Genomic DNA, 24564 nt, shown 5'->3' on the forward strand with positions numbered 1-24564 from the left:
AGGAGGTTTATTATACAGATTCCTCCATTTATGATTCAACAATGTCAGGACGCTGCTGTTTTGTGCATCATCATATAATAATAATAATAATAATAATATATATATACACTAGTATTTGCTGTGAACATCACATGTTGGCGCTGAACTGTTCCTCCGTCTCTCTGCAGGAGTCCAGCTGGGATCGGTCCTGAATGAAGACCTCCTCCCTCCTCCTCCCATCCCTCCTCTCTCCACACCACACTCTGCCTTACCCCTCTCCTCCCCTCCTAGAGCTGGCTCTCTGGAGGCCCCCCCCCACAGATCGGCCTTACTCCCCTCCTGCCCCCCTCATGCCCTGACTCCTCCCTCCCTTCCTCTGGAGGAGGAGTCTACCTATCAGAGTGAAGCCCTGGTGGAGGAGGCGGGGCTAGAGGACAACTCGCTTTTCTGTCATGTGACATCAGCGGATGATGACAGCCAATCACAGAGTCCGTTTGAACTCGCCAAAGATGAGCACCAATCACATGCTGAGCCTTCAGGAAGGGAGGAGGAGCCAATAGCTACAGACGTTGCCACTTCCGAAGAAGTTGCTGGGCAACAGCCAATGAGGGAGAAGCAGGATGCAGAAGAGAAGGAACAAGGAAAGGATGCGACTGGTAGGATGGAGCGAGAGAGCGCCGAACAGGAGGACCAATCGGATGAGGAGGAGGAGGAGGAGGAGGAGGAGGAGGAGGAGTCTGTGAGCCCTGTGCTGGAACTGGACTTAGACATTGAGGTGATGGCCCTGATGACCTCCTCGTCTCCTCCTCCCTCCCTCCTACATCTCTCCTCCTTTAGCCCTCCTCCTTTTTCCCGTTCTCGGGCTCTCAGACCTCCTCCCTGCTCCTCCCGACCTTCAGACGACCTCTCCATTCGTCTGAGACAGTCTCCCTTCTCCACCGAGGCCTCCCCCGAGACCTCTCCCGCCAGATCTCCTGTAACTCCGCCTCCTCTCTCCCCCCCCTCCACTCCTCTCCGGTACTCCCCCCCTGCCAGGGAGTCGTCACCCGTTTCAAAGGTAAATGTGACAAAAGAACACGAACTAACGCGTTAACGTGCCCAGCACTAATATATACATATATATATATATATATATATATATATATATACACATATATATATATATATAGTTCTGATGATGTCGTTAACGTTACTCTTCTGAAGCGTCTCCACAGATCCTCCCAGATCTTCTCCTTGTTTTGGTCTCCTATTAACTTCTCCTCCTTGTAATCTCCTAGTAACGTCTCCTCTGTTTTCGTCTCCTTGTCTCCTCCCTTTGACTGACTCCTCCTCCTTCTGTTGTCTCCTCAGGCTCCTCCCATCACTGTGCTCCCCCTCACTCCTAAGATAGGAATGGGTAAACCAGCGATCTCTAAGAGGAAGTTCTCTCCGGGCAGAGCCCGAGTCAGACAGGTCTGTGAGGTTTGTTATTGATGTTGTTGTGTTTCTGTTGACTTTATGTTAATGTGTTAACCCCCCCCCCCCCCCCCCCCCCCCCACAGGGCTCATGGTGGAGGAGTCGTCGGGCGCTCAGCCCCCCCTCGTCCTCCCAGGATTCCATAGGAGAGGACAGCTTTAAGCCCCGCCCACCAGACCCCCCCCTCTGGAGCATGAAAGTGGTAAAGACTCTGATCTCCGTGGTTACTAAAGATGATTATTAATATGAACAGTATTATTAATAACGAGTACTATTGACCACAGTGATCAGTTATTACACACTAAAGAATAATAACTTTATTGCCCCCCCCCCCCCCCCTCAGGGTCGTGGTTCAGGGTTTCCAGGGAGGAGGAGATCCAGAGGAGGTCTAGGAGGAGGAAGAGGAGGAAGAGGAAGGAGTCGACTGAAGACTCAGGACTGTCTGACTGTGTCACCGGGAGTAAGAACACACACACACACACACACACACACACATATACACACACACACACACACAGATGAAGGACATTGATTGTGTATGTGTGTGTGTGTCAGTGTGTGTATGTGGAGCCGTTCCAGCCAAAGGAGGAAGAGGAGAACTCGATGCACAACACTGTGGTGATGTTCTCCACCTCGGACCACTTCACCCTCAGACAGGTCCGTCTCTCTCCAGACTCTTTGAAAAACACTCAATCATCAATACCACAGTTTCAGCATTAACATGTGTTTCCTCTCATCGTGTGTGTGTGTGTGTGTGTGTGTGTGTGTGTGTGTACAGGACATGTGTGTGGTGTGTGGGAGCTTCGGTCAGGGAGCTGAAGGAAGACTGTTGGCCTGTTCTCAGTGTGGACAGTGTTACCATCCGTACTGTGTGAACGTCAAGGTCAGTGCACGCTCACACACACACACACACACACACACACCCTCAGTCTGTGTATTAAAACATGAGTTTTCTTAATGGACCGTTGAACACAGAGACATGATGTATAGATCTAGATGTACATGTACAAAGTCTGCACAGACGCGATGAGACTGGAGTGACGCGAATTTGCGATGGCGCGGCGCGATTGGCGCAAATTTGCATCAAACGCCGAATCGCCCCAAACGCACGAGTTGAAATTTTTCAACTTCTGAGAAAGAATGGCGTGATGCTGTGGCGCGATAGCCAATCAGCGTTGAGCTGTTTCTCCTGTCGTCACTGACTTCCTGTTGCTGAATCAGGAAATAAATAAGTTTACCCAGAGCTACGATCCCTCATATCAGTAGAGACCGGACTGTGTGTGTGTGTGTGTAAACCATATGGTACAAACAATGAATACACACTGTCGTATTTACGTCTAGATGACTTTAAAATCTGTTTATTTAGTAAACAGACATGAGTCCAGGAGCTCCTCCGGACTATGTTATGAACCAGACATGACGGCGTTTAGTTCCCGTGATATCTGGACTTCCACAACTCGCCCTGAGCAGAAATAGAGGAGATGTTTTCCACAGTTGATGGCGGACAGTTGAACGGCTTTCAGGGCAATAAGCCACGCCCCCTCTCCGGCGCGTCCAGCGTGATTAACGTGATTCGCCGCGTTCATCGCGTTTGGTGTGAACACGGCGTTACTATTTTCAATTCAATTTATTTTTGTATAGCCCAAAATCACAAATTACAAATGAGCAATTTCTGGTCCTATATCTCTCTCTAGATATATCTCTATAGAGATATATCTAGAGAGAGATATGTATCACACATCTCTAGATATATATATCTATAGATATATATCTAGATATATATCTAGAGAGAGATATATATCACACATCTCTAGATATATATCTAGAGATATATCTCTAGATATATCTAGAGAGAGATATATATCACACATCTCTAGATATATATATCTCTAGATATATCTAGAGAGAGATATGTATCACACATCTCTAGATATATATATCTATAGATATATATCTATAGATATATATCTCTATAGATATATATCTAGAGAGAGATATATATCACACATCTCTAGATATATATCTAGAGATATATCTCTAGATATATCTAGAGAGAGATATATATCACACATCTCTAGATATATATATCTATAGATATATATCTCTAGATATATCTAGAGAGAGATATGTATCACACATCTCTAGATATATATCTATATATATCTAGATATATATATCTAGATATATATATCTAGATATATATATATATCTAGATATATATATCTCACACATCTATAGATATATCTCTAGATATATATCTCTAGATATAGATATAGATATCTATATCTATAGAGCTATCTATATATATAGATCTATAGATATATCTATAGATCTATAGATGTGTGATCTTCCTTTCTGTAGATCTCTATGCTCTCTATGCTCTCTGCTGTGTCTGTAGATCAACATGTCATGATGTCCTGTCTATAGATCACGCGGGTGGTGCTGACCAAAGGGTGGCGCTGTCTGGAGTGTACAGTGTGTGAGACGTGTGGAGAGGCCAGCGACCCCGGGAGACTGTTGCTATGTGACGACTGTGACATCAGCTACCACACCTACTGCCTGGACCCGCCCCTTCAGACGGTTCCTAAGGGGGCCTGGAAGTGCAAGTGGTGGGTCACTGTGTGTGTGTGTGTGTTCTCTCTGACTGTGTGTGTGTGTGTGTGTCCTCCTCTCTAACAGTGTGTGTGTCCTCAGGTGTGTGTGGTGTGTAAGGTGTGGCTCCGCCTCCCCCGGGCTGCACTGTGATTGGCAGAATAACTACAGTCGCTGTGGACCGTGTGCCAGTCTGAACCGCTGTCCTCTCTGCCAGAGACATTACACACAAGATGAGCTGATACTGCAGTGTCAGCAGTGTGACAGGTAACACACACACACTCACACTGACACACACACTAACACAGTAGAATGGAGTTGAAACAAAGCATCTGAATGTGTTTGATATTTAAACAGTAAATAACTGTGTGTGTGTGTGTGTGTGTGTACAGGTGGGTCCACGCTGTGTGTCAGGGCTTGAACACTGAAGATGAGGTGGAGGCTTTTGCTGACGAAGGCTTCGACTGCCAGCTGTGCCAAACACACAGCCGCAGCTGCCACGGTACAAACGCACCCAGTAGCTAACGGCTAACAGCTAACAAACACCGTCATACTGATGTGAAGTCACGACGTCACCGAGCTTTACCCGTTAAATTTACTGCTCTTAGTTTTGTTCTAAAAGTTGGACCAGATGGTAACACTGGTGTGTGTCTGTGTGTGTCTGTGTGTCTCAGGGAGCTCAGACCGGTTGGAGACCCCTTTCATGGCTCAGATCATCTCTAGGATCCGAGAACCAGGTCAGTGTGACTCCCTAACATGAACTGAAACATTTATATGTACATCAATAATATGAATGTGTGTTTTACAACTAGAATAGAGAGTGCATTCATTCTTTCATTAATACGTTTATGAAACAACAATAATAATGTGTTTGTGTGCAGAAGTGAAGACGTACACTCAGGACGGAGTCTGTCTGACAGAGTCGGGTCTCTCTCACCTGCAGTCTCTGGTGGAGCCTCTGACATCACCGCGCAGCTACCGCAGGTGAGCTAGCATAAAGTAGCATCATGTAGCATAACGCTACAGAGAGGAGCTGTGACGGGTCATCAGACTGATCAGCTGTTTCCTGTCTACTTCCTGCAGGTGTAAACCTAAACTGAAGCTGCGGATCATCAACCAGAACAGTGTGTCTGTGATGCAAACTACACCTGAGCCCTTTAAGGACCCTAGCAGAGGTTAGAGGACACACTCACACTGACACACACACTCACTCTCTCTCTCACTCACTCACTCTCACTGATATAAACCTCTGTTTCTTCAGGTGACTTCGAATGTGAGATGAAATCTGACTCCAGTCCTGAGAGAGACCACGCCCACGATGATGTCACAAAGGAGTCTGAGGTTACCGAATGCAAGAGGAAGAGGAAACCCTACAGACCAGGTGAGGAGTTAGGAAGGGAGCCTAATCACCATGGAAAAGTCAGGCTGTAGAGTTCTGTCACATGATCCACCTGTCTCCCTCCCACCTGTCTGTGTCTCAGGTATTGGTGGGTTCATGGTGCGTCAGCGTGGAGGGAAAGCCGGTCCGAGCAGAATCAAACTGAGCAGAAATGATTCGACAGAGAGGATTCCTGGAGATGAAGGTGAACTACTGACCCCCCTCACGGTTACATTTAGTAGTTTAACTAACTACTACTAGCTAACTCCCTACTAACTAAGTCACTACTAACTAAGTTACTACTACTAAGTTACTACTACTAAGTTACTACTAACTAAGTTACTACTACTAAGTTACTACTAAGTTACTACTACTAAGTTACTACTAACTAAGTTACTACTACTAAGTTACTACTAACTAAGTTACTAACTAAGTTACTACTAAGTTACTAACTAAGTTACTACTACTAAGTTACTACTAACTAAGTTACTACTAAGTTACTACTAACTAAGTTACTACTAACTAAGTTACTACTACTAAGTTACTACTAACTAAGTTACTACTACTAAGTTACTACTACTAAGTTACTACTACTAAGTTACTACTACTAAGTTACTACTAACTAAGTTACTACTACTAAGTTACTACTAAGTTACTAACTAAGTTACTACTACTAAGTTACTACTAACTAAGTTACTACTAAGTTACTAACTAAGTTACTACTACTAACTAAGTTACTACTACTAAGTTACTACTAACTAAGTTACTACTAAGTTACTAACTAAGTTACTACTACTAAGTTACTACTAACTAAGTTACTACTACTAAGTTACTACTAACTAAGTTACTACTAAGTTACTACTAACTAAGTTACTACTAACTAAGTTACTACTAATTACTACTACTAAGTTACTACTACTAAGTTACTACTACTAAGTTACTACTACTAAGTTACTACTAAGTTACTACTAGGTTACTACTAACTAAGTTACTACTAAGTTACCACTACTAAGTTACTACTAACTAAGTTACTACTAAGTTACTACTAACTACGTTACCACTACTAAGTTACTACTAACTAAGTAGTAACTTAGTAGTGGTAACTTAGTTAGTAGTAACTTAGTTAGTTACTACTACTAAGTTACTACTACTAAGTTACTACTAACTAAGTTACTACTACTAAGTTACTACTAACTAAGTTACTACTACTAAGTTACTACTACTAAGTTACTACTACTAAGTTACTACTAACTAAGTTACTACTAGGTTACTACTAACTAAGTTACTACTAAGTTACCACTACTAAGTTACTACTAACTAAGTTACTACTAACTAAGTTACTACTAACTAAGTTACCACTACTAAGTTACTACTAACTAAGTTACTACTAAGTTACTACTAACTAAGTTACTACTACTAAGTTACTACTAACTAAGTTACTACTAAGTTACTACTACTAAGTTACTACTACTAAGTTACTACTAACTAAGTTACTACTAACTAAGTTACTACTACTAAGTTACTACTACTAAGTTACTACTAACTAAGTTACTACTAACTAAGTTACTACTACTAAGTTACTACTAACTAAGTTACTACTACTAAGTTACTACTAAGTTACTACTAAGTTACTACTAACTAAGTTACTACTAAGTTACTACTAACTAAGTTACTACTAAGTTACTACTAACTAAGTTACTACTACTAAGTTACTACTACTAAGTTACTACTAACTAAGTTACTACTACTAAGTTACTACAACTAAGTTACTACTAGGTTACTACTAACTAAGTTACTACTAAGTTACCACTACTAAGTTACTACTACTAAGTTACTACAACTATGAACTAAGTTACTACTACGACTAACTACTATTACTAACTTAAGTACTACTAACTAACTAACTATTACTACTACTAACCCTTTCCTGACGTCAGAGTGTTGACATTATTTTTGGGATGTTGATGATGAAATATAAACATTGTGGATCCTTTAGACCAGCTGATCAATAATTAGTGATCATTGAGTGAGGTTATAGTTATTATGGTCTGTCACACATCAGGCCTTCCAGATGCAGATGTTTCCATGGAGATGGTGTTACCTGCTGAGCAGACGATGGAGAAAGTGAAGAAGAGGTACAGGAAGAAGAAGACCAAGCTGGAGGAAGAGTTCCCTTCTTATCTTCAGGTAACACACACACACATTAACACACACACACACGCTCGCTCAGTCAAACGCAGTGATCTGATTGGCTGTTGCTCTCTATCCAGGAGGCATTCTTTGGTCGCGTCCTTCTAGACGTGAGCCGCCTGGCAGACAGGAAGCAGGGGGTGGAGACACCAGGTGACGTGAAAAGCCCCGCCCCTGGATTACATGGCCCCTCCCCCTTGAGCCTTCCGCTTGGCGCTGTGGCAACAAACGCCATCAAGAAGCAGCAACTGCGTGAGTTATTTATTATTATTTATTTAATCATATCTTCATCTTTCATCTGTGTTTGATTTACATTGTGTGTGTGTGTGTCACCATTCAGCCATGTCGGAGGAAGCTCTACTGGTTCTGTCTGATGTTCTCAACACTGATCCTCACATACTGGCCACAGGACACACAGGTAGACTCACACACACACCGACTCACAGCAAGGTGACTGGTTACCATTCCTCACCACTGTGTGTGTGTGTGGTTCATTGTGTAACAGTTGTGTCTTTATTGAGACATGATGGAAGCAGTGACACCAACGAAGAAGAGTGTTCTCTGACTAAAGAGAATCACTGTATTTGTTTTCAGGTCACTTCCAGGTGGAGCGCTCCCTCTCTCCGTTTGGTAAGACCTACTCTCCTTCTTCTCCTTCTTCTGCTTCTTCTCCTCCTCCTGTAGATCTCACTGACTCCTCCTCCTGTAGATCTCACTGACTGCTCCTCCTGTAGATCTCACTGACTCCTCCTCCAGTAGATCTCACTGACTGCTCCTCCTGTAGATCTCACTGACTCCCCCTCCTGTAGATCTCACTGACTGCTCCTCCTGTAGATCTCACTGACTCCTCCTCCTGTAGATCTCACTGACTCCTCCTCCAGTAGATCTCACTGACTCCTCCTCCAGTAGATCTCACTGACTCCTCCTCCAGTAGATCTCACTGACTGCTCCTCCTGTAGATCTCACTGACTCCTCCTCCTGTAGATCTCACTGACTCCTCCTCCAGTAGATCTCACTGACTGCTCCTCCTGTAGATCTCACTGACTCCTCCTCCAGTAGATCTCACTGACTGCTCCTCCAGTAGATCTCACTGACTCCTCCTCCTGTAGATCTCACTGACTCCTCCTCCAGTAGATCTCACTGACTCCTCCTCCAGTAGATCTCACTGACTCCTCCTCCTGTAGATCTCACTGACTCCTCCTCCTGTAGATCTCACTGACTCCTCCTCCAGTAGATCTCACTGACTCCTCCTCCAGTAGATCTCACTGACTCCTCCTCCTGTAGATCTCACTGACTCCTCCTCCAGTAGATCTCACTGACTGCTCCTCCTGTAGATCTCACTGACTCTTCCTCCTGTAGATCTCACTGACTCCTCCTCCAGTAGATCTCACTGACTCCTCCTCCAGTAGATCTCACTGACTCCTCCTCCTGTAGATCTCACTGACTGCTCCTCCTGTAGATCTCACTGACTCTTCCTCCTGTAGATCTCACTGACTCCTCCTCCAGTAGATCTCACTGACTCCTCCTCCAGTAGATCTCACTGACTCCTCCTCCAGTAGATCTCACTGACTCCTCCTCCTGTAGATCTCACTGACTCCTCCTCCAGTAGATCTCACTGACTGCTCCTCCTGTAGATCTCACTGACTCTTCCTCCTGTAGATCTCACTGACTCCTCCTCCAGTAGATCTCACTGACTCCTCCTCCAGTAGATCTCACTGACTCCTCCTCCTGTAGATCTCACTGACTGCTCCTCCTGTAGATCTCACTGACTCTTCCTCCTGTAGATCTCACTGACTCCTCCTCCAGTAGATCTCACTGACTGCTCCTCCTGTAGATCTCACTGACTCCTCCTCCAGTAGATCTCACTGACTCCTCCTCCTGTAGATCTCACTGACTCCTCCTCCTGTAGATCTCACTGACTGCTCCTCCTGTAGATCTCACTGACTCCTCCTCCTGTAGATCTCACTGACTCCTCCTCCTGTAGATCTCACTGACTCCTCCTCCTGTAGATCTCACTGACTCCTCCTCCTGTAGATCTCACTGACTCCTCCTCCTGTAGATCTCACTGACTGCTCCTCCTGTAGATCTCACTGACTGCTCCTCCTGTAGATCTCACTGACTGCTCCTCCTGTAGATCTCACTGACTCCTCCTCCTGTAGATCTCACTGACTGCTCCTCCTGTAGATCTCACTGACTCCTCCTCCTGTAGATCTCACTGACTGCTCCTTCTTCTCCTGTTGGTCCGCCTCTCTTGGTCCATGTCATTATTTAACCTGTCTGTCTGCCTGCCTGTCTCTCTCTCAGCCGGTCTGGACATCAGCTCTATGGCGGTGGACCGAACAGGAAGTGGGCGTGGCCTGATGCCGGTGCAGGAGGAGCCTCTGGACGCCATCTTGAGTCCAGAACTCGACAAGATGGTCACTGACGGTGAGATCACAAAGTTTCAATGTTTTCATCTTTTAACAAGAATAATGTTAACTTTTATTCTGAACAATCTGTTTCTACACCTGAATCCTCCACGAAGTCCTCGTCGGTAGACCACCTCCATATGGGGGGGGGGGGTACAGTCTGCTCAAGCTGTTTCTGTTAAACCTTTGTTTAATCAATGTGTAATTACAACATTACAGTATTCGTAGACATGATATTCCTACATTTGGTCTGTTGAATAATTCACGTGTTTGTCTAAAATGAGCCATGTAAATATATAAAGTGTGTATTAATGTTTGTGTGATCATCAGTAACGTCTTGTGTTTCAGGAGCGATCCTCAGCAAACTGTACAAGATTCCAGGTAAGAAACAAGTCACTACAATATGATACTAATACTTAATAAATACTTATTAATCATAATAATGTTATTTAATTGGTCGTTTGTTGGTAAGTGTGAAGTTAGTATCAACTGACTGATGTCTCTCTGTAGAGCTGGAGGGGAAGGACGTGGAGGACGTCTTCACTGCTGTTCTCAGTCCAAACAGCAGCAACAACCAACAACCTGAGCAGAGCCAACACACACACACTGCTGCTGGGATCAAGACACACACACACCACACAGGTACACACACACACCTGACAGACACTTCTCGGGGTCAAATGGACACACTGAGATTGGGTCCTGGAGCCTGACTGGAGCCTGATTTTGGGCGATACAAAAATAAATTGAATTGAATTGACTGGAGCCCGACTAGAGAGAGCCCCCGACTAGAGAGCCCCCGACTAGAGAGCCCCCGACTAGAGAGAGCCCCCGACTAGAGAGAGCCCCCGACTAGAGAGCCCCCGACTAGAGAGAGCCCCCGACTAGAGAGAGCCCCCGACTAGAGAGCCCCCGACTAGAGAGAGCCCCCGACTAGAGAGCCCCCGACTAGAGAGCCCCCGACTAGAGAGAGCCCCCGACTAGAGAGAGCCCCCGACTAGAGAGAGCCCCCGACTAGAGAGCCCCCGACTAGAGAGAGCCCCCGACTAGAGAGCCCCCGACTAGAGAGCCCCCGACTAGAGAGCCCCCGACTAGAGAGCCCCCGACTAGAGAGAGCCCCCGACTAGAGAGCCCCCGACTAGAGAGAGCCCCCGACTAGAGAGAGCCCCCGACTAGAGAGCCCCCGACTAGAGAGAGCCCCCGACTAGAGAGCCCCCGACTAGAGAGAGCCCCCGACTAGAGAGAGCCCCCGACTAGAGAGCCCCCGACTAGAGAGAGCCCCCGACTAGAGAGCCCCCGACTAGAGAGCCCCCGACTAGAGAGAGAACCCCCGACTAGAGAGAGCCCCCGACTAGAGAGCCCCCGACTAGAGAGAGAACCCCCGACTAGAGAGAGCCCCCGACTAGAGAGAGAACCCCCGACTAGAGAGAGCCCCCGACTAGAGAGCCCCCGACTAGAGAGAGCCCCCGACTAGAGAGCCCCCGACTAGAGAGCCCCCGACTAGAGAGCCCCCGACTAGAGAGAGCCCCCGACTAGAGAGAGCCCCCGACTAGAGAGCCCCCGACTAGAGAGAGCCCCCGACTAGAGAGAGCCCCCGACTAGAGAGAGCCCCCGACTAGAGAGAGCCCCCGACTAGAGAGAGCCCCCGACTAGAGAGCCCCCGACTAGAGAGAGCCCCCGACTAGAGAGCCCCCGACTAGAGAGAGCCCCCGACTAGAGAGCCCCCGACTAGAGAGAGCCCCCGACTAGAGAGAGCCCCCGACTAGAGAGCCCCCGACTAGAGAGCCCCCGACTAGAGAGAGCCCCCGACTAGAGAGAGCCCCCGACTAGAGAGCCCCCGACTAGAGAGCCCCCGACTAGAGAGAGCCCCCGACTAGAGAGAGCCCCCGACTAGAGAGCCCCCGACTAGAGAGCCCCCGACTAGAGAGAGCCCCCGACTAGAGAGAGCCCCCGACTAGAGAGCCCCCGACTAGAGAGAGCCCCCGACTAGAGAGAGCCCCCGACTAGAGAGAGCCCCCGACTAGAGAGAGCCCCCGACTAGAGAGAGCCCCCGACTAGAGAGAGCCCCCGACTAGAGAGAGCCCACGACTAGAGAGCCCCCGACTAGAGAGAGCCCCCGACTAGAGAACCCCCGACTAGAGAGAGCCCCCGACTAGAGAGAGCCCCCGACTAGAGAGATCCCCCGACTAGAGAGAGCCCCCGACTAGAGAGAGCCCCCGACTAGAGAGCCCCCGACTAGAGAGCCCCCGACTAGAGAGAGCCCCCGACTAGAGAGCCCCCGACTAGAGAGAGCCCCCGACTAGAGAGCCCCCGACTAGAGAGAGCCCCCGACTAGAGAGCCCCCGACTAGAGAGAGCCCCCGACTATAGAGCCCCCGACTAGAGAGAGCCCCCGACTAGAGAGAGCCCCCGACTAGAGAGCCCCCGACTAGAGAGAGCCCCCGACTAGAGAGCCCCCGACTAGAGAGAGCCCCCGACTAGAGAGAGCCCCCGACTATAGAGCCCCCGACTAGAGAGAGCCCCCGACTAGAGAGAGCCCCCGACTAGAGAGAGAGCCCCCGACTAGAGAGAGAGCCCGACTAGAGAGAGAGCCCCCGACTAGAGAGAGAGCCCGACTAGAGAGAGCCCCCGACTAGAGAGAGAGCCCCCGACTAGAGAGAGAGCCCGACTAGAGAGAGAGCCCGACTAGAGAGAGAGCCCCCGACTAGAGAGAGCCCCCGACTAGAGAGAGCCCCCGACTAGAGAGAGAGCCCCCGACTAGAGAGAGAGCCCGACTAGAGAGCCCCCGACTAGAGAGCCCCCGACTGCAGCTGACTCCTTTATCATAATATTCAGATTAAGGTGCATCCCGACCAGAAAGAGCAGGGGTCCCCAAACTTTTTCCTGTGAGGGCCACATCACTGAACATATCGTTTGATCGGGGCGGAACACCGCCGTGCGCGATACAGAGAGCAGGGGAATTGAAAACGCGCGACCATGTAGTGACAGACATGACATGCCGGCGTGTAAATAAATTAAGCACAAGCTCTCGTCTCTTGGCTCTTCTACTTCTTCTACTCTTCTACTTCTACAGGGTGCGCGCATGACAGCTCTCATCTCGTTCGCCACCTGGTGGTTGGCTGATTCAGGAAGCGTTAGATTTGATATGTAGCAGAGCACGTATTTTAAACGTCAATATCGCAGACGATCATGCTCATTTAATCGTGGCAGCCAAAATCGTGATCGCGATTAAAATTCGATTAATTGTGCAGACTGAAAAAAAATCATAATGCGTCTCTGGTATTGTTCAGGGGGCCGGACCAAATGTGGAGGCGGGCCGCATCCGGCCCGCGGGCCGTAGTTTGGGGACCACTGAGAAAGAGGCTTCATCTCTGAGGCAGCAGCCTTATTTTATTGACATGAAGTCGTCTAACATGACGATGAGATTCAGTTACTGGAACTGTGACGTAATCAAATATTTAATATTATTATATATTGATAATTAAACCTCTGTCTCTCAGCAACAGCTGTGTTTCCTCGTCTTCCGCTGATGAACGGCCTGATGGGAGCTGCTCCTCGTTTTCCCAACGCTCCCATGACATCCAGCGGCGTTCAGAGTCTAGCAGGCTTTAGGGTACCGCCTCCCGAGAGCCCCGCCCCCGGGCTGTCCTCAACCAATCGGGTGTCAGCAGGAGAGGGCGAGCAGGACGTGATGTCGACGGCTCAGAGGGGCATGTTAAAGTGGGAGAAAGAAGAAACTCTGGGAGAGATGGCAACCGTCGCTCCGGTCCTCTACTGTAACACCACGTTCCCCCAGCTGAGAGACCAGCACCCTGGTACACACACACACACACACACACACACACACACACACACACAGCACCCTGGTACACGCACAGATCCAGAATATTTATTGCGCGTTGCAACATTTACTATCTTATGATTTTGTAGAGATCAGTGTTCATCAATATGGCCGTTTATTAAAAACCCAGCAGTCTGATGGTGTCCTCTACTGAACTGTGTGTGTGTGTGTGTGTGTGTGTGTGTGTGTGTGTGTGTGTGTGTGTGTGTGTGTGTGTGTGTGTGTGTGTGTGTGTGTGTGTGTGTGTGTGTGTGTGTGTGGCAGACTGGTCCACCAGAGTGAAGCAGATCGCTAAGCTGTGGAGGAAGGCCAGCTCTCAGGACCGAGCTCCCTTCGTGGTGAGTTTATTATAATTTACAGATTATTGATGTCAGAAAGTGAAACATTTAATTTCCTCCTATATTCTGAAAATTCATTAATATTTGTGAGTTGATCAGGACTGAAGTTGGTTAAAAAGATTTCACTTGGTGAAAGTGGATCAGATGAACCTTTTAAAGTGAGGCTCTGATGTATAGAGCGGAGGAATAAAGTAGCATCACGTCATCACGTCTGATGATGACTTCTTGTTTCCTCTCTTTACCAGCAAAAAGCTCGAGATAACCGGGCGGCTCAGCGTATCAACAAGGTGCAGCTGTCTAACGACCAGCTCAAACGCCACCAGTCCTCCCAGCAGCACCAGTCCTCCTCCTCCTCCCTGCAGCAGCACCAGTCCTCCCAGCACCAGTCCTCCCAGCACCAGTCCTCCCAGCACCAGTCCTCCCAGTCCTCCCAGCACCAGTCCTCCCACCAGCACCAGTCCTCCCAGCACCAGTCCTCCCAGCAGCACCAGTCCTCCCAGTCCTCCCAGCACCAGTCCTCCCAGCACCAGTCCTCCCACCAGCACCAGTCCTCCCAGCAGCACCAGTCCTCCCAGCAGCACCAGTCCTCCCAGCAGCACCAGTCCTCCCAGCAGCACCAGTCCTCCCAGCAGCACCAGTCCTCCCAGCAGCCTCTACCGCTGCTGGGACCTTATGACCCCGTTTCCTTGGAGCTGGAGGGGGCGTTTAAGGACCCCCTGAGGCCCAAAGAGTCCGAACAGGAGCAGGAGTGGAAGTTCAGACAGGTGAGCAGAGTTTCAGTGTGTTTGTTCGTCACATCATTCATGAACTAGAACCAGAGAGAGAAACCAACACCAGACTATATTCACAAACTATCTTTATGTCTTTTATGTTTTACCACACTTTATAATATATAACTTTCATGAACACTGTTGACTTTAGTTCCTTAAATTACTTTAGATGTGGTCCAATCACGGCATCGGGGGGGGTGTTGGTTTCCCTCTCTGAGTAGTAACCATGGTAACCACCAGGCTGCATGTCAGAGTCATGTGACTTTGATTGTCATTGTGTCATTGATGAAGATGATGTGCATGACTCACTCACTGACTCCCACTAATATCTGTGATGTAATTGTCATTGAAAAGGGAGAGGTAAAAGACAGATGGGGAGCCGGTAAGAAGAGGCAGGAAAATCTCCCCCAAAGCAAAGCCCTAAAATCACCAACAGATAAAGGTTGTCCCTACCAGGCATCTGTAGCAGGAGGTGGCAAAGAGGCTCTGGTAAGATCTCAAGAACTTGTTCAGGCAGACTTCCTGGATCCATGACCCTCTGAAATCCTCTTTGTGTCCCGGAGCGCTGCTTCTGCTGGTCCACACAGTTTCCACTGGTTCGCCTGGAGGTCAACAGCTGGTTAGCAGCCGGTCAATGGTCAGTTAACAGCCTGTTATCGGTCAGTTAACAGCCTGTTATCGGTCAGTTAACAGCCAGTTAGCAGCCGGTCAATGGTCAGTCAACAGCTGGTTAGCAGCCGGTTATCGGTCAGTTAACAGTCAGTCAACAGCCGGCCAACAGCTGGTTAGCAGCCAGTTATCGGTCAGTTAACAGCCGGTCAATGGTCAGTCAACAGCTGGTTAGCAGCCGGTTATCGGTCAGTTAACAGTCAGTCAATGGTCAGTCAACAGCCGGTCAACAGCTGGTTAGCAGCCGGTTATCGGTCAGTTAACAGCCTGTTATCGGTCAGTTAACAGGTGGTTAGCAGCTGGTCAATGGTCAGTTAACAGCCGGTCAACAGCTGGTTATCGGTTAGTTAACAGCCAGTTAGCAGCCGGTCAATGGTCAGTCAACAGCTGGTTAGCAGCCGGTTATCGGTCAGTTAACAGTCAGTCAACAGCCGGTCAACAGCTGGTTAGCAGCCAGTTATCGGTCAGTTAACAGCCGGTCAATGGTCAGTCAACAGCTGGTTAGCAGCCGGTTATCGGTCAGTTAACAGTCAGTCAATGGTCAGTCAACAGCCGGTCAACAGCTGGTTAGCAGCCGGTTATCGGTCAGTTAACAGCCTGTTATCGGTCAGTTAACAGGTGGTTAGCAGCTGGTCAATGGTCAGTTAACAGCCGGTCAACAGCTGGTTATCGGTTAGTTAACAGCCAGTTAGCAGCCGGTCAATGGTCAGTCAACAGCTGGTTAGCAGCCGGTTATCGGTCAGTTAACAGCCGGTCAACAGCTGGTTAGCAGCTGGTTATCGGCCGGTCAACAGCTGGTTATCAGGACAAATCATTGATTTGTTGATCGACAAAGAATCAAACTAATTTGATTGATAATTAAGTAAAGAAACCGCTTTCTTCTGAAATGTTTGTTTTTCTTTTTCTTAACAGTCGAGTAAACAGAATATCTTTTGGACTGTTTTGTCTTTTTCTAATGTTTGTTTGAGAAAAGGAGGATTAATTGCTAATGTATCAATATGTTCCAGCCTGTGTGAAATCTTAATTTATGGGCAGTAGAACAGCAGACTGTTGTTAGCGACTGTGGCTAAGTGGATAGCAGGATTGGTGGTTCGATCCCCAGCTCCGGCTCCGCATGTTGATGTGTCCTTGAGCAAAACACTTAACCCCATAAACTGCTCCCGTAGCTGTGCCTACAGTGTAGAAATGTGATAGAATCTGAATTGTAAGTCGCTTTAGGTAAAAGCATCTGCTAAATGACTGTAATGTTGTTATTATTATTATTATTCAGTCGTTATGAAGTCAGAGCTGCTATATTTTCCTCATCATTGACCTCAAGGACAGAAACATTGGAAACTATAAATGTCTCAGACTGAAGCGACGAACTCTCCCAAAGCAAAGAGGATTTCAGACACATGGACCCAGGACGGGTCACGGTTCTCTTCTGTGGGCCACTTTACATTTCAGGGTTTTGGGAACACAGCACTCATTTCAGTCAGTTGAAGTAAAGACCCAGAGTTGTTGTCCGTGGCCTCAGTCCGTCTCAGAACTGACTGATTTTATTCTAAAGAGATGCTTCCTCTGAATGTTGTTCTGCTGCCGTCCTTCAACGTCCACCGCACACCGATGAAGACGTGTGGATTCAAACTGTCAGTTCTGGGAGCAGCACAGATTCTCTTCTGCTTCTTCTGAGGCTTTTCTCATCATACAGATACAAGTGGAGAGAGATGGTGCAGTTTGATTTAACACAAACCAGGCAAACTACCATTATGACACATTCACTAGTAGCTCCATCAGTTAGTAATGAGCAGTATGAAATGTGATGAACGTAGTAGTCAGTAGAGGTGGGGGAGGGGAAAGGGTGTGACAAAGAAATCTGAAGCTGTAAACATGGACGACAGCGGCCTGGCGTTTGAACGGTCTTACACCGGCCGGAGACCATGTGACAGGAAGTGCAGGACCAAGGTCTGTGTGCTGAAGGACGACAGCAGCTTGACGTTCACAGTGAGCAGGTATCACTGCAGGTATGATTAACCAGGTGAGAGACAGACAGCAGGGAGGACAAGTGATCAGCCCCCCCCCACTCCAACACATCACACACAGTCTGAATGATTCTCAGTCACATGTTTGATCCTCCAGTACATTAAATGACTTCATCACTGATTGTCATTAACAGAGAGAGAGGGAAAGCGAGCATTACTAGCTGCCATGTCATCATGTTTGAACTGTAGAGACGTAGAGACGCTGACTCGTGTCGCTCTGTGTTTCCGTCCGTCTTCCTCTCTGCGTTTCATTTTCTCTCTTTTAGCAAATGCGTCATAAGAGCAAGCAGCTGGCGAAGATGGAGGCCAGTCAGAAGCTGGAGCAGGTGAAGAACGAGCAGCTCCTCCAGCAGAGGCAGCTGCAGCTCGCCGGACGTCTTTCTCCAGACGCCGGCAGCCGAAGCCCCGTGGCGCCAGTCATCGGGGGCGATGCCTCCAGACAGCACCTCCTTCAGCAGAGCTCGGGACTGGCTGACAACGTCTTCCTCAAACCACAAGCCCCTCCCCCTTCTGGCTTCTCCTCACTCCCTCACTCCCCCCTCCCCTCCTCTCCCCTCCATCAGCCCCCCTCCTCCCCTCAGATGTTCTCCCCGCCCTCCTCGCGTTCCTCCTCACCCTGGGAACCCAACATTAAAGTAGCAGGGCCTACTCGCCCCCCCTCCTCACAGGCTGGTGTCCCCCAGCGTCACAACTCCCTCAGCTCCTCCCCAGCCCATGATGCCTTTGGTTCTCCTGCACCGTCCCCCGACTCCAAAACCTCCGACGTCTCCAGGACCCTTGGACCCCAACAAGGTAACTCTCCTCCCAGTTGGCACCTCCTCGTTTTCTCCTCCCATCGACCGTCTCCAACTTTTCTCCTCTTAGTGACCGTCTCCTTCTTGTTTTCTCCTCCCAGTGACCGTCTCCTTCTTGTTTTCTCCTCCCAGTGACCATGTCCTCCTTGTTTTCTCCTCCCAGTGACCGTGTCCTCCTTGTTTTCTCCTCTCAGTGACCGTCTCCTTCTTGTTTTCTCCTCCCAGTGGCCGTGTCCTCCTTGTTTTCTCCTCCCAGTGACCGTGTCCTTGTTTGCTCCGCTCAGTGACCGTCTCCTTGTTTTCTCCTCCCAGTGACCGTGTCCTCGTTTTCTCCGCCCAGTGACCGTCTCCTTCTTGTTTTCTCCTCCCAGTGACCGTGTCCTCCTTGTTTTCTCCTCCCAGTGACCGTGTCCTCCTGGTTTTCTCCACCCAGTGACCGTGTCCTCCTTGTTTTCTCCGCCCAGTGACCGTCTCCTTGTTTTCTCCTCCCAGTGACCGTCTCCTTCTTGTTTTCCCCTCCCAGCGACCGTGTCCTCCTTGTTTTCTCCGCCCAGCGACCGTGTCCTTCTTGTTTTCTCCACCCAATGACCGTCTCCTCCTTGTTTTCTCCTCCCAGTGACCATGTCCTCCTTGTTTTCTCCGCCCAGTGACCATCTCCTTGTTTTCTCCTCCCAGTTACCGTGTCCTTGTTTTCTCCACCCAGTGACCGTGTCCTCCTTGTTTTCTCCGCCCAGTGACCGTGTCCTTGTTTTCTCCACCCAGTGACCGTCTCCTTGTTTTCTCCGCCCAGTGACCGTCTCCTTGTTTTCTCCACCCAGTGACCGTCTCCTTGTTTTCTCCACCCAGTGACCGTCTCCTTGTTTTCTCCACCCAGTGACCGTCTCCTCCTTGTTTTCTCCTCCTAGTGACCGTCTCCTTCTTGTTTTCTCCTCCCAGTGACCGTGTCCTCGTTTTCTCCGCCCAGTGACCGTGTCCTCCTTGTTTTCTCCACCCAGTGACCGTGTCCTCCTTGTTTTCTCCTCCCATTGACCGTGTCCTCCTTGTTTTCTCCACCCAGTGACCGTGTCCTCCTTGTTTTCTCCGCCCAGTGACCGTCTCCTTGTTTTCTCCTCCCAGTGACCGTGTCCTCCTTGTTTTCTCCTCCCAGTGACCGTGTCCTCCTTGTTTTCTCCACCCAGTGACCGTGTCCTCCTTGTTTTCTCCTCCCATTGACCGTGTCCTCCTTGTTTTCTCCACCCAGTGACCGTGTCCTCCTTGTTTTCTCCACCCAGTGACCGTGTCCTCCTTGTTTTCTCCTCCCATTGACCGTGTCCTCCTTGTTTTCTCCACCCAGTGACCGTGTCCTCCTTGTTTTCTCCTCCCAGTGACCGTGTCCTCGTTTTCTCCGCCCAGTGACCGTGTCCTCCTTGTTTTCTCCTCCCCGTGACCGTCTCCTTCTTGTTTTCTCCTCCCAGTGACCGTCTCCTTCTTGTTTTCTCCTCCCAGTGACCGTCTCCTTCTTGTTTTCTCCGCCCAGTGACCGTGTCCTCCTTGTTTTCTCCTCCCAGTGACCATCTCCTTTTTGTTTTCTCCTCCCAGTGACCGTGTCCTCCTTGTTTTCTCCACCCAGTGACCGTGTCCTCCTTGTTTTCTCCACCCAGTGACCGTGTACTCCTTGTTTTCTCCTCCCAGGACTGCAGCAGAACAGGGCCGGTATGATGAGCCCTCCCTCTGGCTCGGCCTCCGACCCTTCAGCCCGACACATTGGTATCCGAGCAGCTGAGACATACCTGCGGACTCCTCACAACAGCAGTAACATCCGTGCAGCGGTGTCTGAACTGTACGGTCGCGGTGGTGAACTGGTGCATGGTGGGTTGTTTAAAGCCCCCATGCCTCCTCAGCACCAGCCTCAACTGGAGGTGTTTGGTACCGCAGGAGGAGCAGGAAGGAGGGACCTGTCCAGACCCACAGACCTGGGCTTTGCTCTCTCCCAGTCGCAGGACCCTCCCTTCCCCTCGAGTCCGCTGTCTGGACTGGGCTCTCCCCACCGCAGCCCCTATGCCCAGACGCCTGGTACCCCCAGACCTGACTACAGCCAGCAGATGTCTGACCCCTTCACCCAGCACTCACCTTTGACCTCCCGGCCCTCGCCTGACCCCTACACCAACCCTCAGACTCCGGGTACACCACACCCTCCTCATTCTGACCCAACATACCTCACCACACCGCCTGCACTGAGACTGGACCAGTATAATCAGCAGTCTACCAGCAGGCGTCCGTCCCCCTCCCACCCAAACCTTGACCCTTACGCCTCCAACCCGGGGACTCCCCGCTCCACTGTCACCGAGCACTTCCCCCGATCGCCGGGCAGTCAGCGGAACACAGACCCCTACGCCCAGCCGCCCTCCACACCACGACCCATGTTGGACCCCTACGCCCAGCAGCCCTCCACACCACGACCCATGTTGGACCCCTACGCCCAGCCGCCCTCCACACCACGACCCATGTTGGACCCCTACGCCCAGCAGCCCTCCACACCGCGGCCCCAGAAGGCCCCAGATCCCTTCAGCCAGGCCCCAATGGAGATCTTCACTCCTCAACTTGCAGGATCCGGTTCATCCCCTTTGGTTCCAGGGCTGTCTGGAGAGACAGTGACCTTCACCCCAACACACCACCAGGTAACGGACAACACAGTGTTCACATGTCTTTTTATGTTTGTACAACAGCGTACGTGTCTGTACTGCAGCTTACGTGTCTGTACTGCAGCATACGTGTCTGTACTGCAGCGTACGTGTCTGTACTGCAGCGTACGTGTCTGTACTGCAGCTTACGTGTCTGTACTGCAGCGTACGTGTCTGTACTGCAGCTTACGTGTCTGTACTGCAGCGTACGTGTCTGTACTACAGCGTACGTGTCTGTACTGCAGCGTACGTGTCTGTACTACAGCGTACGTGTCTGTACTGCAGCATACGTGTCTGTACTACAGCGTACGTGTCTGTACTACAGCGTACATGTCTTTACTGCAGCGTACGTGTCTGTACTACAGTTTACCTGTCTGTACTGCGGCCTACGTGACTGTACTGCGGTTCCATGTCTGTACTAGTTTACGTGTCTGTACTGCAGCTTACGTGTCTGTACTGCAGCTTACGTGTCTGTACTACAGCGTACGTGTCTGTACTGCAGCTTACGTGTCTGTACTGCAGTTTACGTGTCTGTACTGCAGCTTACGTGTCTGTACTACAGCTTACGTGTCTGTACTGCAGCGTACGTGTCTGTACTGCAGCGTACGTGTCTGTACTGCAGCTTACGTGTCTGTACTGCAGCTTACGTGTCTGTACCGCAGCTTACGTGTCTGTACTGCAGCTTACGTGTCTGTACTACAGTGTATGTTTGATTTTGTTCTTTTCTCTTCAGTTGCAGCAGTCTCCAGGAAGACAACTGCAACAACAACAACAGCAGGACTTATTTCCCACAACCCCCAGCAACCAGACCCTGAAGAACCCTGGGATGTCAGAGGAGAGCGTCTTCTTGGCGGGTCAGACTCCCGGTCACGACCCCTTTGAGCAGAGTCACATGACAGCAGGCCCCTCACAGATGAACAAGACAACAACCAATAAGATGGCAGCGATGGCTGTGGCTCCTTTAGATGGACCAATGAGCATGCTGCCTCAGCTTGGTGATTCGGAGGAGAAGCTGAGACAGGTGGGCCAGATGACCTCCATGAAATGTTTCATGTTGTGGTTTATTTAATCAGAGCTGACTTGTTTGATGTGTTGTCTCACCTCTTCTGGTTTCTCTGTTCTGCTGAGTTCTACTGTTCTATCTGTTTCTGTGCAGCGTCAGCGTCTACGGCAGCTCATCCTGAGGCAGCAGCAGCAGAAGAGTGTGTTACGGCAGGAGAAAGGTCTGCAGGAAGCAGCTTCTGGACCCCATGCTGCTGGACCCGCCCCTGGTTCTGCCACACCGCAACACTGGTCCCAGCCAGACCCCTCCACTGCTCCTCCAATAGACCTGTTTGGACGTCCCCCACCCCCATACCCTGGCACAGTGAGGCCTGGTGGGGCAGTGGGGGCTTTGGCCCCAAGGTTCCCTGGAGGTTTCCCCGGGGAGCAGCAGAGGGGGTTCACCCCAAAAGAGCTGCCAGTCCGAGGACCAGTCATGAGGTGAGAGAGCCTCAAAACCTGGTCCTGACCTGATCTGATGATGTGTTCTGGTTCACTCATCTTTTTCTTGCTCCTTCAGGTTTGGTGTTCCTCCAGCGGGTCTCCAGGACTCCTTCTTACGGCCTCCCCAGGGAGCGGTGCCTGGATCTGGGCTCAGTATGGTGGAGGGAGTCACTTTCCAGGTGAAGAGGCCGACACCTGTGGAGTTCACCGGCATCAGACCCGTCCCGGCTCCCGGCGCTCAGCCACACATGATATCTGGTGAGTTTATGAACCGCTCCATTACAGAACTGCTGCATGGACATCAGGGACCACATAAATATATATATATATATATATATATATATATATATATATATATATATATATATTGCAGTCTTACGGTATTGTTCAGATCATCCTGTATAATGAGGACTACTGGCCCCTGTAGACTAAAGTCCACGGTGGACTGGTCTCTGCTGGAGTCTCTGGTGAACCTGATGATGTCATCTTCTCTCTGATGGATGTAGAGGCTCATTTATTGATTCAGTTCTTTGTTAAGTCACTGATGGCCCCCTTCCTACCCCCCAGGTGTCCCCCAGCCCTTCCTCCCCCGCTCCCTCCCCCTCCAGCAGCACAGTATCATGGGACAGCCCTACATCGAGCTCCGTCATCGCGCCCCCGAGAACCGCCTGAGGATGTCCTTCTCTCTGCCCGAGGTCCCGCTGCTGCCCCGCGGAGATCCTCAGCCGTCTCCGGTCAGACCCGGTCCGGGGGCCAGGATGGGTGAGACGGTGCTGGGCCCGGCGATGGTGATGGAACAGCTGAACCACCAGCACCTGGTCCACGCAGCAGCGCATACTCAGAGTGGAGAGTCCACGCTCCCGGAGGAGCACCTGGATGGGGAGGACTCTGCCGTGAAGGACCTGGAAGACGTGGAGGTGAAAGATCTGGTGGACCTCAACCTGAACCTGGACCCTGAAGACGGTAAGAGCACAGGAGTCAAATCTGGGTCCTCAGATCCAGGACGGAGTAGATGAATCATGACATAAATCATGATGACGAACTTTGTGCTGGCTGTTTCAGGTAAAGAAGACCTGGATCTGGGTCCGAATGACCTCCACCTCGACGACTTCCTGCTGTCGGGGAAGTTTGACCTGATTGCCTACGCCGACCCCGAGCTCAATCTGGAAGACAAGAAGGACATGTTCAACGAGGAGTTGGAGCTGGGGGAGCCGGTGGAGGAGAGGAGGGATGTCGCCGGTGGGTCCACACAGACCGATGGACTCCGGATCGGCCACGTCAAACAGGAAGTACAGGACGGCCCCTCTGCTACCCAGCAACCTACACCTCATGCTGGGGTGGTCACCACCAGCAGACCTCAAGGAGCTCCAGGGTCTGAGGCAGCAGGCTCCAGCCAGCCATCAGGTCCAGGTTCTGTTTGTCTCCAGACCCAAGAACTGGCTCTGTCATCGGGCATGACTCCCAGGGTTCACCCCCCCATGGCTGGAGGTAACGAATATGAACCGTATTTCATATTATTGACAGATTATTGATCTGTGTTTATTCATCTGAACTGTAACTCCCTCTCATCTGCAGGTCAACAGTCTGTCTTCCAGCAGCAGCAGAGACCGTTTGGACCCCCTTCCTCAGCTCTCTTCACCCCCCACCTTCAGGGTCACACCAGTCTGACTCCTCAGGGCGCTCATGCCCCGCCTCACCCGCTGTCCCTCCAACCCTCCCAGCCTCGCCTCCTTCTCAACCCTCAGACCCAGCTTTCAGACCAGGGGACCTCCACCCAGAACCTGGACCAGGACCAGCACAGGCTTCTGCTCCTGGAGGAGCAGCCACTCCTCCTGCAGGACCTCCTGGACCAGGAGCGCCAGGAGCAGCAGCAGCAGAAACAGATGCAAGCCCTGATCAGACAGAGGTCCACCACAGACCCTGTGTTACCCAATATGGGTAAGACCTGAACCCGGATAGACCTGAACCAGTGCTCCTGTTTACC

General features: G+C 50.1%; 1 protein-coding gene across 2 annotated transcripts in view; it reads left to right on the plus strand.

Annotated features, from left to right (window-relative positions):
* The window catches only part of LOC306712254 (histone-lysine N-methyltransferase 2C-like), a 59124-nt gene that overhangs the window by 17377 nt on the left and 17183 nt on the right, over nt 1-24564 (plus strand). For both annotated transcript variants that reach the window (XM_079181441.1, XM_079181442.1), the window contains exons 14-46: nt 168-1036; nt 1330-1431; nt 1521-1637; nt 1779-1895; nt 1991-2092; nt 2214-2318; nt 3863-4044; nt 4130-4294; nt 4420-4529; nt 4702-4764; nt 4909-5011; nt 5111-5202; nt 5289-5408; nt 5509-5610; nt 7468-7592; nt 7676-7847; nt 7936-8013; nt 8190-8225; nt 9900-10022; nt 10352-10384; nt 10514-10645; nt 13503-13817; nt 14108-14181; nt 14427-14945; nt 15306-15440; nt 17908-18433; nt 20107-21092; nt 21829-22116; nt 22252-22577; nt 22657-22838; nt 23148-23543; nt 23643-24068; nt 24156-24518. In XM_079181441.1, the coding sequence (XP_079037567.1) occupies nt 168-1036; nt 1330-1431; nt 1521-1637; nt 1779-1895; nt 1991-2092; nt 2214-2318; nt 3863-4044; nt 4130-4294; nt 4420-4529; nt 4702-4764; nt 4909-5011; nt 5111-5202; nt 5289-5408; nt 5509-5610; nt 7468-7592; nt 7676-7847; nt 7936-8013; nt 8190-8225; nt 9900-10022; nt 10352-10384; nt 10514-10645; nt 13503-13817; nt 14108-14181; nt 14427-14945; nt 15306-15440; nt 17908-18433; nt 20107-21092; nt 21829-22116; nt 22252-22577; nt 22657-22838; nt 23148-23543; nt 23643-24068; nt 24156-24518 (7584 nt within the window). The remainder of the gene's footprint in view (nt 1-167; nt 1037-1329; nt 1432-1520; nt 1638-1778; nt 1896-1990; nt 2093-2213; nt 2319-3862; nt 4045-4129; nt 4295-4419; nt 4530-4701; nt 4765-4908; nt 5012-5110; nt 5203-5288; nt 5409-5508; nt 5611-7467; nt 7593-7675; nt 7848-7935; nt 8014-8189; nt 8226-9899; nt 10023-10351; nt 10385-10513; nt 10646-13502; nt 13818-14107; nt 14182-14426; nt 14946-15305; nt 15441-17907; nt 18434-20106; nt 21093-21828; nt 22117-22251; nt 22578-22656; nt 22839-23147; nt 23544-23642; nt 24069-24155; nt 24519-24564) is intronic.

Source organism: Pholis gunnellus, assembly GCF_910591455.1.
Source record: "Pholis gunnellus genome assembly, chromosome: 20".
Classification (NCBI taxonomy): Eukaryota; Metazoa; Chordata; class Actinopteri; order Perciformes; family Pholidae; genus Pholis; species Pholis gunnellus.